Source organism: Columba livia, chromosome 24 (genome assembly GCF_036013475.1).
Source record: "Columba livia isolate bColLiv1 breed racing homer chromosome 24, bColLiv1.pat.W.v2, whole genome shotgun sequence".
Lineage (NCBI taxonomy): Eukaryota > Metazoa > Chordata > Aves > Columbiformes > Columbidae > Columba > Columba livia.
The window spans coordinates 1,521,496-1,534,968 of record NC_088625.1 but is presented as its reverse complement, the minus strand read 5'-3'; the positions used below and the strand labels follow the sequence as shown (position 1 = coordinate 1,534,968).

The 13,473-nt window shown below is 51.3% G+C and overlaps 1 protein-coding gene across 3 annotated transcripts in view; it reads left to right on the top strand.

Annotated features, from left to right (window-relative positions):
• Nucleotides 1–3,729: 3,729 nt before the first annotated feature.
• Nucleotides 3,730–13,473, top strand: part of POU2F3 (POU class 2 homeobox 3) — a 40,567-nt gene continuing 30,823 nt past the window's right edge. For 2 of the 3 annotated variants that reach the window (XM_021285243.2, XM_065040271.1), the window contains exons 1-3: nucleotides 3,808–4,030; nucleotides 8,323–8,376; nucleotides 9,081–9,149. In XM_021285243.2, the coding sequence (XP_021140918.2) occupies nucleotides 3,823–4,030; nucleotides 8,323–8,376; nucleotides 9,081–9,149 (331 nt within the window). In that variant the 5' untranslated portion in view covers nucleotides 3,808–3,822. Of the gene's footprint in view, nucleotides 4,031–8,322; nucleotides 8,377–9,080; nucleotides 9,150–13,473 lie in introns of all 3 variants that reach the window. The other variant, XM_065040273.1, reaches the window with a different exon arrangement.

Genomic DNA, 13,473 nt, shown 5'->3' with positions numbered 1-13,473 from the left:
CAGAGGCAGCTTTGACTCATCTCAATCAGCTGTGGAAGCTTTGAGCCTGAGCTCTGGTGAGGACCAGCAGCAGGTCCTGGGGTCAGGCAGCCTGGTGCCTGCTCTTCTCTCCAAGTGAAGGTTGGGTTCCCATGGGGGCTGTGATGCAGATGTGGCTGGAGGCTTGTCTGAGTCCAGCAGCCTTAATGGAGCATTTTTTGCCTATTCCCCCGCAGCTATAGCTGAAAGGAGATAGGGCAGCAGCGGTTTTGTGCAGCTCAGGTCTAGCTCTTAGCTTGGTGGCTGCTTGAGGGAGAAATGTGGAGTACTGATTCCCCCTAGTGTGGTGAATGCAGAGATGGGACAAGAATTTCTATGAGTTCTGCCCTTCTCTGCTTGAGCCTCTAAGACAACTTACCCCCTTAACGTGATTTCTGGGGAAGCTGAAAATGCTTCTTCTCACTTACATGGGCAGCATTTACAGGGGTCTGTTGTCTGCTGCCTCGGCTCCTGCTGCAGCAGGACAGTGTGGGACTTTGTCCCTGTTGCTGGAGTTAAATCCAGCGGAGAGGTGAGGTGGGCTGTGAGCAGCGAAGGGAGGATTGCGGGCTGGCTGCGTGCCTTGGTGCTGGGAGCCCTGCGTGACCCATTCCCACTGTTATCTCCTGTACAGGGCTGCTGGGGAGGGGACACGAGTTCGCTCTGGGAGCATCGGGTCTCATCCTGGCGAGCTTGGATGTGCTTTTTCTGTAGAAGTGAGGCTCTGGTGTACCTGTATCATAGCGACATCTCAGCCCTTCCCTGGTTCTTTGGCCGCACTCAGCTGAGACATTCCCAGGCCACCCTGGGAAAGCAGCATGGTGCGCAGCAGTACCAGACCACCTCCTCGGATCTGTGGGGTGCTGGAGGAGCCTTTATGAGCTGGTCAGAGGGAGTTTTTAGCTCTCTGCATGCAGCAGGGCCAGTGCTGTGTTGTGGGAACTCTGAGAGCAGCTCGACTTGATAGGCCTTTCTGGCTCTGTGTTTCGAGCGAGCAGGGCATGTCCCTTGGGTGTGCTGCAGCCCACTGCGCCCTCAAAGTGTGCGCCACCTGCCTGCCCTGAGGCCACCGGGGGCTCGAAGGGGTCCCCAGGGGCACCAGCAGTTTCTGGAGCAGCTGCCCAGAGGTCGGGGGCCGTGCCCAGGGCAGCCCGCGGTCCGGCGGTGCAGGATTCCCGGCTTCCACAAGTGGGTGCTGGCGGAGCGCGGCTCTGCGCGGCGGAGCTGGGGGCGCAGCCGGGCTGCGGGATGCGTGCGGTCCGTGCCCCGCATTCTGTAACAGCGCTGCATCTTCGTCCCGCCGCCTCGCCAGCCTTGCCAGGAGAGAGCTGCTCTGCAGGGCATTTGCCTTTCCGAAGAAAAATCGTTCTTCTTGATGCACTTCACCAACACCCTCAAAAAGCAGCTGTTGCAGGTGGAGACATGAGACCTTTCTGGCACAGAGAGGAGGTGCAGTCGGCCAGGAGCACCACTAAAAATCCCTGCTGCTAGGTAAAAGCAGTGGGGAATTTTGTAACATCTTCCTGCAGTTCATTCTTGCAAGGCTCGTCCAAAGGCCATACTCCATAAATCAAGTGCTATCTGTGGAGCTTATCTTCCTCCGAGAGGGGAATAAACACTGGCAGCAGAAGTGGAGGAACACACACGTACAGCGAGGATGAAAGCTGATGGATCATCCAGTGATGGCCATAGGAAAATAAAAAAGAGCGGCATATCTGCTAGCATCTAGGAGTGATCACCTCGGGAGAGTTAAAGCAAATCTGCCTTTTCCTGGAGAAGGGAAAGGAATGGTGATGCTGTCTCTGGGTAGCGCCAGTGTTCCGGGTAGCCTTAATGAGCAGGGTACATTCTCTCTCGCCTGCATGGCACAGGGCTGACGCCAAGGGTACCAGGAGAGGGCACTGCGGCTACCTGGGACTCCTGTGCGGCTGCAGGTACCACCGGGAAGGACCTGCCTCCCTGAGGCTCCGGGACAGGCTGCACCGCTCCAGAGCAAGGGAAAAGCACCAGGAAGCAGGGAGAAGAGATCGGTGTCAACTGAAACTCCCGATGGGTGTACAAAAGGTGCTCTGATGTTGGGAAAAGGAGACCTCTCGTGGTCCACATTTCCAGGGCTTTTCCCCTTTGCCCCGGCGGCTGTTCAAGCTGGCTAGAAGCCACCAGTAAATCCACGTTTGACGCAGTGGAGATACCTGATCGCGTCAGTCTTCAAGATGGGGAAAACCCAGACGTGGGGGTCATGCTGCAAACACTAGAGAACAGACCAGCAGCTGCCCAGGAACGCCCCAAGGATCAGGACCTGAATGGCTGAGGCTCCGCCACAGGCTTGGGATCGAGTCCAGCCCCTGCAGCAGCTCAGGAAAAGCTGCCTGCACAAACCACCCCGTGTCACCTTTCTGCTTCCTGGAGCAATGTTAAACGCATCCCGCAGAAATCTCCCCTTGCGCCCTGTCCTGCAAACGTTAGTCTGACCTGGGAACTTCCCCTCCTCCCTGCTTTCCCCTTTCCATCTCTCCCCCCACTTTCCTCCTCTTTTTCCTCGTTAGAGTTTCGTTTAACAGCTCAATCCCCTTCCTCCAGGCGTGTTGCCCTCTCCTGAGGATGTCCTCTCTGGCCACGCAAGCCAAGGGCAGGCGCTCCAGCCCCATGATGTCGGACTGGGTTGGAGGTGAGGTTCAGAGAGCCTGCCTGCCCGCCCACCCATCTCTTCAGAGAAACCTGTCTTTCCAGGGAGGGAGAGCAGTATGTGGGAAAGCTGAGAGCCCTGGAACGTGAATTAGCCAGGGAGAGATGAATGTGTGATAGCTTGTACCTGGCAGCTACCAATTGAGCTTGTTAACACTTTCAGGAGGGGTTTGAGCAGAGCTGGAGTTCAGGCATTAAATGCCATCCTGCTATCCTGGCCTGTAGCAGGGGTCATCAAGGTAGTGCATGGCAGGGACAGAGAGCAACTGCAGTGCCACCAGGGTGACTGTTGGTCCCCTTCACAGCTCAGAGCGTAAGCTGAGGATCTGGCAGCTTCCTACCAAGCAAGTCAACATTAGGGGATTTTTTTTCCCTGGCTTCCCTGGAAGTCAGTTAATACTGCAGCTTTAAACAATGTGGAGGAGAAGGAAGAGGCTGCCTGCCACTTCTTTCCTCTTCTTGGGGGACCGATGTACCGCACAGAGCACAAGTCAGGAAAGAGGAGTCTCCATGTGCTGATCTTAGCCCTGTCTTGCGTTTTTAGCCAAGTCAGGTTACTGTTCTGCTCTCAACTTTCCCTTTTGTGCTTGTTGTTTCATAGGGCATCACTCAGTTTCAGTCCAGACCTCGGGGATGCAACCATGCAGGTTGCTCTCATGGCTCACGCTGGGTAGATCCCAGGGTTTACCAGAGTGGCCAGAACTAGAGAGGCTGTTCCCGCAGTTCAGATGTCTTCCCTTCTGGGTGCTGGCGGCTGCTGCCCAGCCTAGCTCGATGCCTTGGCCTCTCTCACCCATGTATTGCAAGGGGCAGAGCCAAAAGCCTATCCGCAAGGGGACAGCTACCTGGGGCTGGTGGGTTAGCCCCCACAAAGCCCCCTGCTTGCAGCCGAGCAGGCAGGTGCTGTGGGGTGTATCTGTGCAGCTGAAGGCGGGCAAACCGCCTTCCTTCCTCCCTCCTTCCCACCCCACCCCACGCCCTGGTAGCGCTGCAGGGACTCATCCATTCCCGAGTTACTAATATGCAAATGGGTGCTTTTGCATGGGCTGGGCGCCAGGCTGCGGGGTGTCAGGGCACCCGAGGGAGCCGGAGGTGGGGCGAGGCGTGGCGCGGCGCCGCATGCTCACCTGGCCCTGCATGGCAACAGGCAATGGAGCTCTAGGTCCCTTCGGGAGCGGACCCACGCCCGGTTTGAGAGGCAGCGGGTGGCAGAGGAGGGAGGGCAAACTGGCAGCCCCTGGCAACCTGGGGCTGACGGCAGGAGGCTGGGCGCACCGCGGATTTCCCTCCACCAGCAGGATGGTGAACCTGGAGTCTGTGCACGCAGGTAAAGAGCACTTGAGGAAGGATCGGGCTGGAGCTCACCATGTAGCTGAAACCGTGGACTTGGGCAGGAAACGGGGCTGCTTTGATTCTTGTGACCTTTCCTCCCTCTTTTCCCTCCTCTTTTCTCCTGCTGGAGTTGGCTATCACAGGCAGTGCCTGATTAAGTGCCCACATTCCTACCTGGGGACGGATGCTGTCCTGATCGTATTTAGGGGGCTGCCAAGCCATGCCCACAATGTGGGCGCATTGGTCACGCTGCCAGCCCTAATGTGGGTCAGGGACCATAGTACAGAGCTCTTTGGGTGCCTGGAAAACGGGCATTTAGTGCACGACCTGTGGGTCCAGTCATTGAGATAAAGCTGGGAGGAGCGAGAGCAGATAAATTCACGGAGGGATGCGGCGAGGGTGGAGGGGAGCCTGTGTGAGAGTGAGAGCGAGATGGAACGTGGGTCGGAAGGAGAAAAGTTAATGATGAAGAGGGAATAGGAGGGAGAAATGAATGAGGAGGGAGCTGTAGGAGGCTGGGTTGAGTGAGGAATGAATGAACAGGGACACTCAGAAAGAGTTGCAGGGCGTCTGACCCAGAGGTACAGCTTAGGTAGTCTCACATCTTCTCTGAGCAGACCTCCCCTCTGCAATTAGCTGGGGAACAAGAGCAATCACTGCCAAATCCCTTGGACCTCTGCTGAGCGCCGGCTCACCTCAACAGTGTGAGTTTAGCTTCTGCCCTCAGCTCAAGTGTCCATGATCAAGGGGATGGATGGTGTCCCTGGGCATGCTGGAGCTGAGGGTGACAATGGGGTAGGAGCAGAGTGACAGCATCAGTGAAGACCAGATCCTGACAGCCCCTTCTGTGTCAGGGGCAGGCAGCAGAGTGTCGAGGGTACGGGAGTGAGCTGTGCCTGATGCTTTGTGCAGCAGGAGATGATGCATGTTGTCCCCAGGTTTGGAAGGGAGGCAGCAGATACATCCATCAGTGTGTCCCAGTCTTATTCCCTTCGCGTGCCTATGTGCATGCTGCAGCAAAGCTCAGGGTTTCAACGGTCCTGCTGTGCAGGGGAGACCCGGGTGTCTGTGCCCGGTGCTCGCAGCCCCTCTCATGCAGGTTGGCAGGGCAAGGCGGATGCTGCAGCAATGCCATCACCTAACACAGCGTCAGCCTGCAGCAAGCAGCAGAGGTGGCCCAAGCTGCTGCTCCACGGCTACATTGCAACCTCCCCATGGCTCTGGTTTGCCAGCAGGCCCACCATGGCCAGTCACTGCCCCACCGAGCAGCCGGGCTCCCCGTGCCAGCTCGGGGAGCTGGGGAGCCCCTGGTGCTGTGTGGCTGGCGGCGAGGAGAGGCTGCAGGAGGCTCGTGGTCTTGGCTCAGCACGTCAGCCTGACTAGTCTGAGCACCTGCGATGGGTGTGCTTGTGTGTGGTGTCTCTTGGGGACGCATCCCCCGCAGGCTGCTATCCACCCATCTGCTTTGCTTGTGGGCGACTCTTTCTTCATGAGAAGATTCCCAAAATCGATACTGTGCCCTCTGTCAAAGCCAGTGGCATCAGTCCCAGGGTGGATTTGGCCAGGAGCTGCACAGAGCTGGGTGTGCGCTGAGCTTCTGTTCTCCTAAATCATCCCACCCTGTCGTCTGTGAGAAGGGCCTAAGCTTTAATTGGTCTTTTTGCAAGGAGGGAATCTAGCCTGGGCCCAGCCGCTTTCACGTGCTGGAGCTCAAGGCTGGTGGAAGGGTGTTTCTTCACCCTTCACTCGGTGTGTTCAGGCCGGGGTCCCTGAGCCTCGCAGTGAGCTGCTCGCAGACGTGTGCTCTGTTTCCATCCCGGCCATGCAGGGAAGACACAGCATGCAAGGTGAAGGTGAGCTGCTTGGGCTCTGCATCCCCTCGTCCCTGCTGGGAGGGTTTCCCTGCAGCAGCACGTTCCCTGGCGTGTACCACCACCTCCTCCCCAGGCATGTGGATGCTTCACCTTCACGGAGCTCCCAGAGGGGCTTGGGCACCTAAAGCACAGATAACTCAATAGACTCCAGGTTATGGCCTCAGCCAAGCTGAGTTCCCCACCACCACTGGCTTTCATTTCTCCTTTTAAATCCATCAGGCTGGTTTACCCTAGTGCCAATGTCTGAACACCTACTAGGAATAAGGCCTTGGGAAAACTTTATTTGCTGACACCATTTGTTTCAGCAAAAATATAGATGCAGATATATCCCCAGAGAAGTGTCTGCACTGGCATAGTTTCTTTGGTCTTGGTGAACAAACCAGACTACCCCTACTCCCGGTATGTTTGCTAGCTGAGGTATAGCAACACATTTTTAATATGGCCCAGGCCACTGTGGCGGCTCCTAATAGGTCTGTGGTTGGAGTTAAGCAGTCCTACATTGCATTATTTTTCCCAGAGATTTTTTTACTAGCCTGCTTACTCTGTGTATATTGCCAAGCTGGCAAAGCTGTATGGAATGAGCCTCCATTTAGTCGGACTCAAAGTCTCACAGCCTGTCCTGGCTTGAGATATTATCTCCAGATGGAGGGGGGTCAAATCCAGATGCACGACTCTGTGCTGGTTTATAGTGGAAGACTCTTGGGTACCAATAAAAAGCTGTTGGTTGCCTTTATCTTGGCTACACTTATACTAGAATGTAATTCCTCTGCCTGTTTGCTCCTTGTTTTAAGGATCCCTTGGAGGCTGAGGGGTGCTGCACTGCTGTCCATGGGTACACAAAACTGGCCAGCCCCAACCCACTCAGATCAGTAGGCTTTGATCAAAAGGGTTATCTTGTTTTTATCCTTTTCCCCCCCAGAAGATATTTAAACTGCAATAAGTTGTGTACATTTCTGATGAGAATGTATTCATTCATCTTCATGAAAATAAACTTCTGCTGTATGTATGAAAAAATCACAGGGTACGTTGTTATCTCCTGACCCCAGGAGGAAGGAATCCAACGGATGGACGGCATGTGATATGTAATGAAGTTGCCATGGCGATTCCTCCTTTCCTCCCCACCCACCCCAGGTTATAAGTGACAGAGGGGCTGTGGGTTTATTGCGATCAGAGAGCTTCTCATGGTGTGCTGGTGCATCTTCCCTCTTCAGCTCTGTCTGCACTGCTCTGTCTCTTGCTCTATGCCCATAAGGGCCTCTTTGGTCTCGGGGATTAGCTAATTTTCTTTCACTAATGTGCATTTATTTGTTATTTGTGTGCTCACAATGAAACCTGCGTTACTTTTTTTTTGCAGACTTTCTCACTAAAGCGAGCATCGAACTTCCACATAGTTTATGGTTTTTTCTTACTTTGTTTTATGAGAACTAGGGTTTTTTCTTTTTAAGATACTTTTTGGCAGCAAGCAAAACTTTGTGCTTTGTAGCTTGCCTAAGTTAGGGTCCCTTGGCAGTATTACAAGACACAAAGATGTTTATAGCTGATGATAATTACTCTTCCTGCAGCAGAAGTGCTTAGAAGCCCCACTAAATGTTCATGTCTTAATTGCAGTGGGTTTATTTGAAGGGAAAAAAAATCCCACAACCCGTTTCTCCTTTTCCCCTTCTCTCCTTAATACAATTTAAAGAAAGGAAGTCTCTGAAGTACGTGGATGTTTATGCGCGCTCTCTCTGGTATAGAATCTTGTCACTCTCTTCTTCCTTTATTCATTTGCTGAAGAAAAGGTTTCAAAATTTAACCCAAACTAAGCTATTCCATTTTGGCTAAAAAGCAGGTGATTTGCAATTTGCACTCTGGAAGCTTGAATAGGGGAGAAGAAAACCCTAACAAACAAAAAGGCCTGCCTGCTTTAGTGTGAGTAACAGAGGGGAATGCGTATGAAAACCTATAGGGTCCTTCCCACTGTTTTGGCCGTGTGTTTGGAAGTAATAGAAGGTGTATATATATATATAGGAAAGAGGAAAAGGTTTGCATGATGCCTTTAAGAAGGCTTCCACCTGCCTTTTCTACCCCAGCAAAACCACAGCAAACACTGGCCAAGCTTCCACACTGTTGTTATTACCCGATGCAAATCGGATGACTTCTTTGGCCAGGACTGGCTGCAGGAAGCACATGCAAATCACTTGGTTCTTTATTTAATATCTATATATTTATACAGATATATATAGTTCCGCACACCCCCCCAATTAGGCTGGAAAGAGTTAAAATTCCCATGCAAAAGGTGAAGAGCATGAGGAGGTGTCCATCTGAATTTGAATAGAAATTCTTCCTTCTTTCACTGGTGTGTACTTTGCCTCTTCTAATGAGGAGATGAGCAATACGGTGTAAAGTTGACCATTCCCACTTTTTCTTTCAGCTGTCCCTGAAGGAGAACGTGGCCCCGGGTGTGGTGGAAGCCATCACTTCAAGGGTAAATGACAAATTTATCGGCATTAATAAAGATGGGGGGGAATATGCAGGAGCTTGATGGCAAAGCTCTCCCGTTGCTCATGGCTTGGGAAGAGGAGCATGGCAGCTTCTTCGCAGTTTGTGAGGAGTGTGAGAGAGCAGAGGGAAGAGTTTGCCAATAGGGATCATATGTATTGAGAGCAATAATGAGTTTGCAAGGGTGCGAGAGGGGAAGAGAGACTTCACTTCCCTCTCTGAGAGCATCCTGCTCTGTGCCTGCAGCTCTGAGGCTGGTGCTCCCTGCCTGTGATTTGTACAGCACCAAGCGCTGGCCCGGCCGAGCTGCCTCAAGGGACAAGGACAGGATGCAGGACAAGAAAGCTGGGAGGGGTCCCCAGCCGCCCACCGCAGGTGTGATGGAGGACAGTGTCAAACCGAGAGCCACACCAGCGGCTTTGGGAAAGGGGAGTGATGGGAAAGGTGACAACACAGCAGCAAACTGGGGAGGGGGAAAAGAATGAGGGGGATGCAAAGAGCAACAGGAGGGAAAGTGCATCCTCGGAGCTGATGAATATTCTAGTGACTGTATGTTGAGGAATCAGAAATTTGAAAGTCTGATGGTTTATTATAATTACACATTCATTTGTGCTGTTTAGTGGAAGCCACATGTGCCTGTTGCCTGGGACTGTGACCTGTTATTAAAATCAGTTGTGCCTCGTTTTCCAGAGATCAAGATGAGCGGTGATGCGGCAGATTCCACAGATACTCGGCACGAACCTGACCAGGTGGAACCAGGTAAGGAGAGTGTGGGATGTGAGGAGCAGGCCAGGGGGCCCAAGGAGGGAAAGGCAAGGCAAGAAAAGGGGGGCATGGGTGCTCCAAGTTTCTGTCTGTGCTTTTCTTGACTCCTGTTGCTGCTACGTTGTGCTCATCCAACCAGCCTGGGACTTGATCAAGAATGTGCCCTGGGCAAGGATTGTATTTGTATCTTGGTCAGCGTGCAAGATCCTTCTGTAACAGCAGCGAATCAGTGCGTGTCTCAGTAACGTCCTCTGCGGTTTTAGCATGGAAATACACTTACGTGTTGCCAGAGGAATAATGCCATTGAAATAGTCTTGGTCTGCTCAGTTTCGCACAAGCAGCTCTTGTTTTTTTCAGGGCTCGTATCAGGAGCGTTTCATTAGACAAAACTACCAGGGGACTAAGCCTTTTGTGTCCATGTGTGTAGAAAAATGGGAGGGACTTCAGGAATAATCAAATCCAGCTAGGTAGCGCCAGCAAAAATTCATTGCTCTTCATCCTGAAGCATCATTGAGTTTCTCATTTCCAACACACCCACCTGACGGCTGCTCATGGCTAGAAGCTCCAGTTTTCCTTGAATACGGAAAGCTGAAGAACAGGGTGATTCTTTGAAGATGATAGCACTAGTGTTGGCACTGGTTTCTGCCGGGTTACCGGCCAGCAAGGCGCGATATACACCAGAACGATCAGCTTGATGTTTCCTGGCATCACTTCTGACCGCCACTGGCCTTTGAATGCAAGACCTCGAGTCTGTAATTTCACAAAATCTCACGGTCAGGTTACTTTTTAGGCAAATAAACAGCAATAAGAAATATTTTTAGCACCCACTATGTGTAACAAATGAAGATTGTTAGAAACTGTGAGGCTGATCTACAGACTTAGAAATAAACACCTTCTAAAAGCAAAACTGGTAGAGACAATGGAGAAGAATCATTATTCTTTGAGTGATGAAGAGCCCTAAGCTTGGGAAGGGGGGAGGTTTGACAGCAGATTAAAACTACCCTTTGATTTACACTTTACACTAAGGACCAGAAATCCGCCGTGCTCTTAGCTGTTAGGATGCGCTATTTGACATAACCCAAGGTAGAGATAAAATCTGGTTCTTTTCATGCCCATGAACTCCGATTGACTTCAGTGAGGTCAACCGGTCAGTGTCTGCTCAGGCCTTTCAGATGACCCCAAGTTGGTTTTTGACAAACGTTCCCAAGCTCCCTAGCCACAAACATGTCCCCAAGCTCTTTCAAAAAGCCCCAGTAGCTGTTGCAGGGCCTTAAATTGGGAATCAGCATCTCCTGAAATGTTTCTGCATCTTGGTGCACAGACCTAGTTGAATCAAGATTAGAGGAGCCTATGCTGAGGGTCGGTATTGGCAGTCACTGGTGTTAAATAGGCGAGAAGCTGGCATTGCACTTGATTGGATAAAATATGTTTTTCAGCTTAAGCTTCTCAGCCAGCCATCAGTGTCAGCAGTAGCACCTCTTTCTAGTGGTAATTGAGAAAAGAAAGCAGAGAAGTGAAGTCAATTTGTTTTAAAATAACAAAAACGTTGGCAGCAGCATTAGCTCTGGTCTAGGAGCCTTCAAATCAAGCAGGGAAATCAGAACGAGTAAATCTCCTTCATTTGCAAGAGAGTGACACTTCCCTGCGGATTGGTGCAAGGAACCTGTTTGAATTATCCTTTTTTCGCTAATGCGGTCACCGTGACTGGTTGTTGTGTTCAGGATCTTCCGAAATCACCAGATTTAGCTGCGATCAGAGCTGAGCCCACGGAGGGTCCGCCTTGGTGCTCCACCAAAAACCTCTACGGAGCTCTGGCTTTGTTCTGTTTCTTTTCCTCTTTCAGACCATCCTGTTTATAAACAACGAAGCTCTTTGTACTGAACTTCCCTGGAAGTTTTTACTTTCCCTTGTACACATCGTTAGAGGAATATTTACTGCAACACCCGATAGCTTAGTGTTTTGTTTACCAGCTTCATGTGGGAAAATCTGTTTTCCAGTGACTCATTAACTGAAGACCCATTTCCTAATGAACTGGACCAATTCACGCAGCTCTCCAGGAATCTTGTTATCCCCCAAAGGAGAAGACAGTTACCAAACTAACAATATTATAGCTTATAAAGAATGAAAATACTTCGAAGTGCAGATTTAGCAAGGCCTTTCATCACCAAAAGGTGCAGACTAGATCCAAGAAGAATTTAAGAAAAGAAAAAAAAGTACTGGAGAGAGTTGGGTGCCAAAATGCTTTTGTAAAGCAAGCCCTTGATCTACAACTGATGCCTAAAGATCTGATGGGAAGTGTCAGTAGCAGAAGCATAATCTCACCCTTTCATATCTCTGCCAATTCTAGGCTTAGAGGGGGAAAAAAGGGTAATTTGGGGCACTGTTTTACTTTGAAAGTGTTTAAAATTATTAGGGGGGTGTCTTTTTTGAGAAAATGTCCTAAATTGTTTATTTTTCATAGGAGATTAGGAAAGCGGAGCTTTTTCCCCCCTTTTCCATCCACACCAATTCAATAGAAAACGCTTCGAAGCTTTTGTTAAGATGCTCTCCAAAACCTCACGTTTGTCTGATTCCATCCCCTCTGTGCCTACTGGTTGTAGGTATTTTGCCATTTTACACAAAATAGATGGATTTTTTTTAAAAAAGAAGCAGAAACAAACCCAAAATCCCCCCCCTGCCCAAGCACGGGGTCACCCCTCCCGTCCCAGGGTCCCCTTTCCCCTTTCCTGGGCGATGCCAGTGCGGTTTGACCCTCGTGTGCGGAGGCTGTGTCTGGGCTCGCAGGCAGTCCCGCTGACTCCATGGGGGGTAATGACAAGCATGAGTTTTATGCTTGGCCGTAAGCTCTTTTCATCTCTTTAAACTGATGAAAGCCATGCCAGCAAGTTCTGGGTTGATTTTTTTTATGGGAACTGTGGGGGCTTGGCACTGCAGAGTGTCGCCCCTGGTCTTCAAGCCGAGAGGCAGAGATCTCCCCCTTCTTGTGGTTTATCTAAGCCCTCTGTATCTGATGCAACAAAATGCTGAGGTGGGACTTGCCTCTGTCTGTCTGTTTGTTTGTGTCAGACACTTGTTCCCCGTTTATCTGCTTGATCAAAACAGGTTACACCAAGCAAAGCTACTTCCCTTTGATTTCATCTGTTGAGGCTATGGGGGGGAAGCCAAAGCTTTAACAAAAGGGTGATAGGGAAGCTCTTCAAACACAAGCATCGGTAACTGAATAGCTGCAGGCACTCCGAACATCTTCCCTCCCCACCCTGTAACACGGGGAACTGGCCAGGCTGCCAGGAGCCCAGGGCGGGGTGCATGATGGGCACCCCAGCACACGGGGAGCAGAGCCGGGGTGTGTATGTGTGGGTGCAATATAGGACAGCCCCACGGCGTTATCGCTGCCTCCGGAGCAGCTGATATCGTTCCCTGGGACAGTGGTGCTTGGCTGACCCGGCAGCTTGGCCCAGCTGTGCTGGGTCTGGGATCGGGAAGAGCGGCAGCCAGGCAGAGGAGTGCGGTTTCATGGGGAGAGCACACGCGGCCAGAAAGCTGGGCTCTTGGCTTGCTCCTGGCTCTGGTGGCAATGGCAGCTGGGCTGTTTAACCCTCACAGCTTGGGCAACATATCTGGGTGCATTAGGAAGCAGTAAAGCAGGTATCTTCTCTCTGAGGATAAGACCCTTTCCTTTAAACCCCAAGAAAATAAAAATGGTAAGGAGCTATGATGCATCTGCTCCTATATTCTTGAAAAGTGTCCCTTTTAGGGGACACTCCTTTGGATGTCATTCTTCTCCCCCTGCATCCTCCACTTCAGCCGGCTTGTGCCTGTGGAACGATGCCAGCAGGAGACACCTTCCTCCACTGCTCCGGCAAGACACCTGGTGTCCCCTGGCAGTGGATGAGAGAAAGCAAGGGCAGCTCTGAAACTGGACACCAGAATTTGCCACCCTAGCAAAAGATCCTCCCGGTACCGCAGCTTCTATGCCAGTGCATTTGACATTAAATCCGTATCAGAGTGGATGGAGAAAACAGAGACGTTGTCTCAGTTTGTGTCTCTGCCACACAGTCCTTGTACAAACTTGATTCGATCTATCTCTGTTCCAAAGTGAGGGTCCCACTCTGTTCTCCCACCCTTGTGCCAGGGTTTAAGCTCTTTGATGCAGGTGCTGCTCTTCCTGGAGATGGGTACATCTCTTGGCAGAACGGAGCCCTGATTTCTGCGAGGCTCTGGAGATGCTGTTTATTGTATTCTGACTGTGTGTCTGGGTAGGGTCTCTTTTAAACCTGATGCCTCATGTTGGCATAGGATATGAAGCCTCTGACCTCTG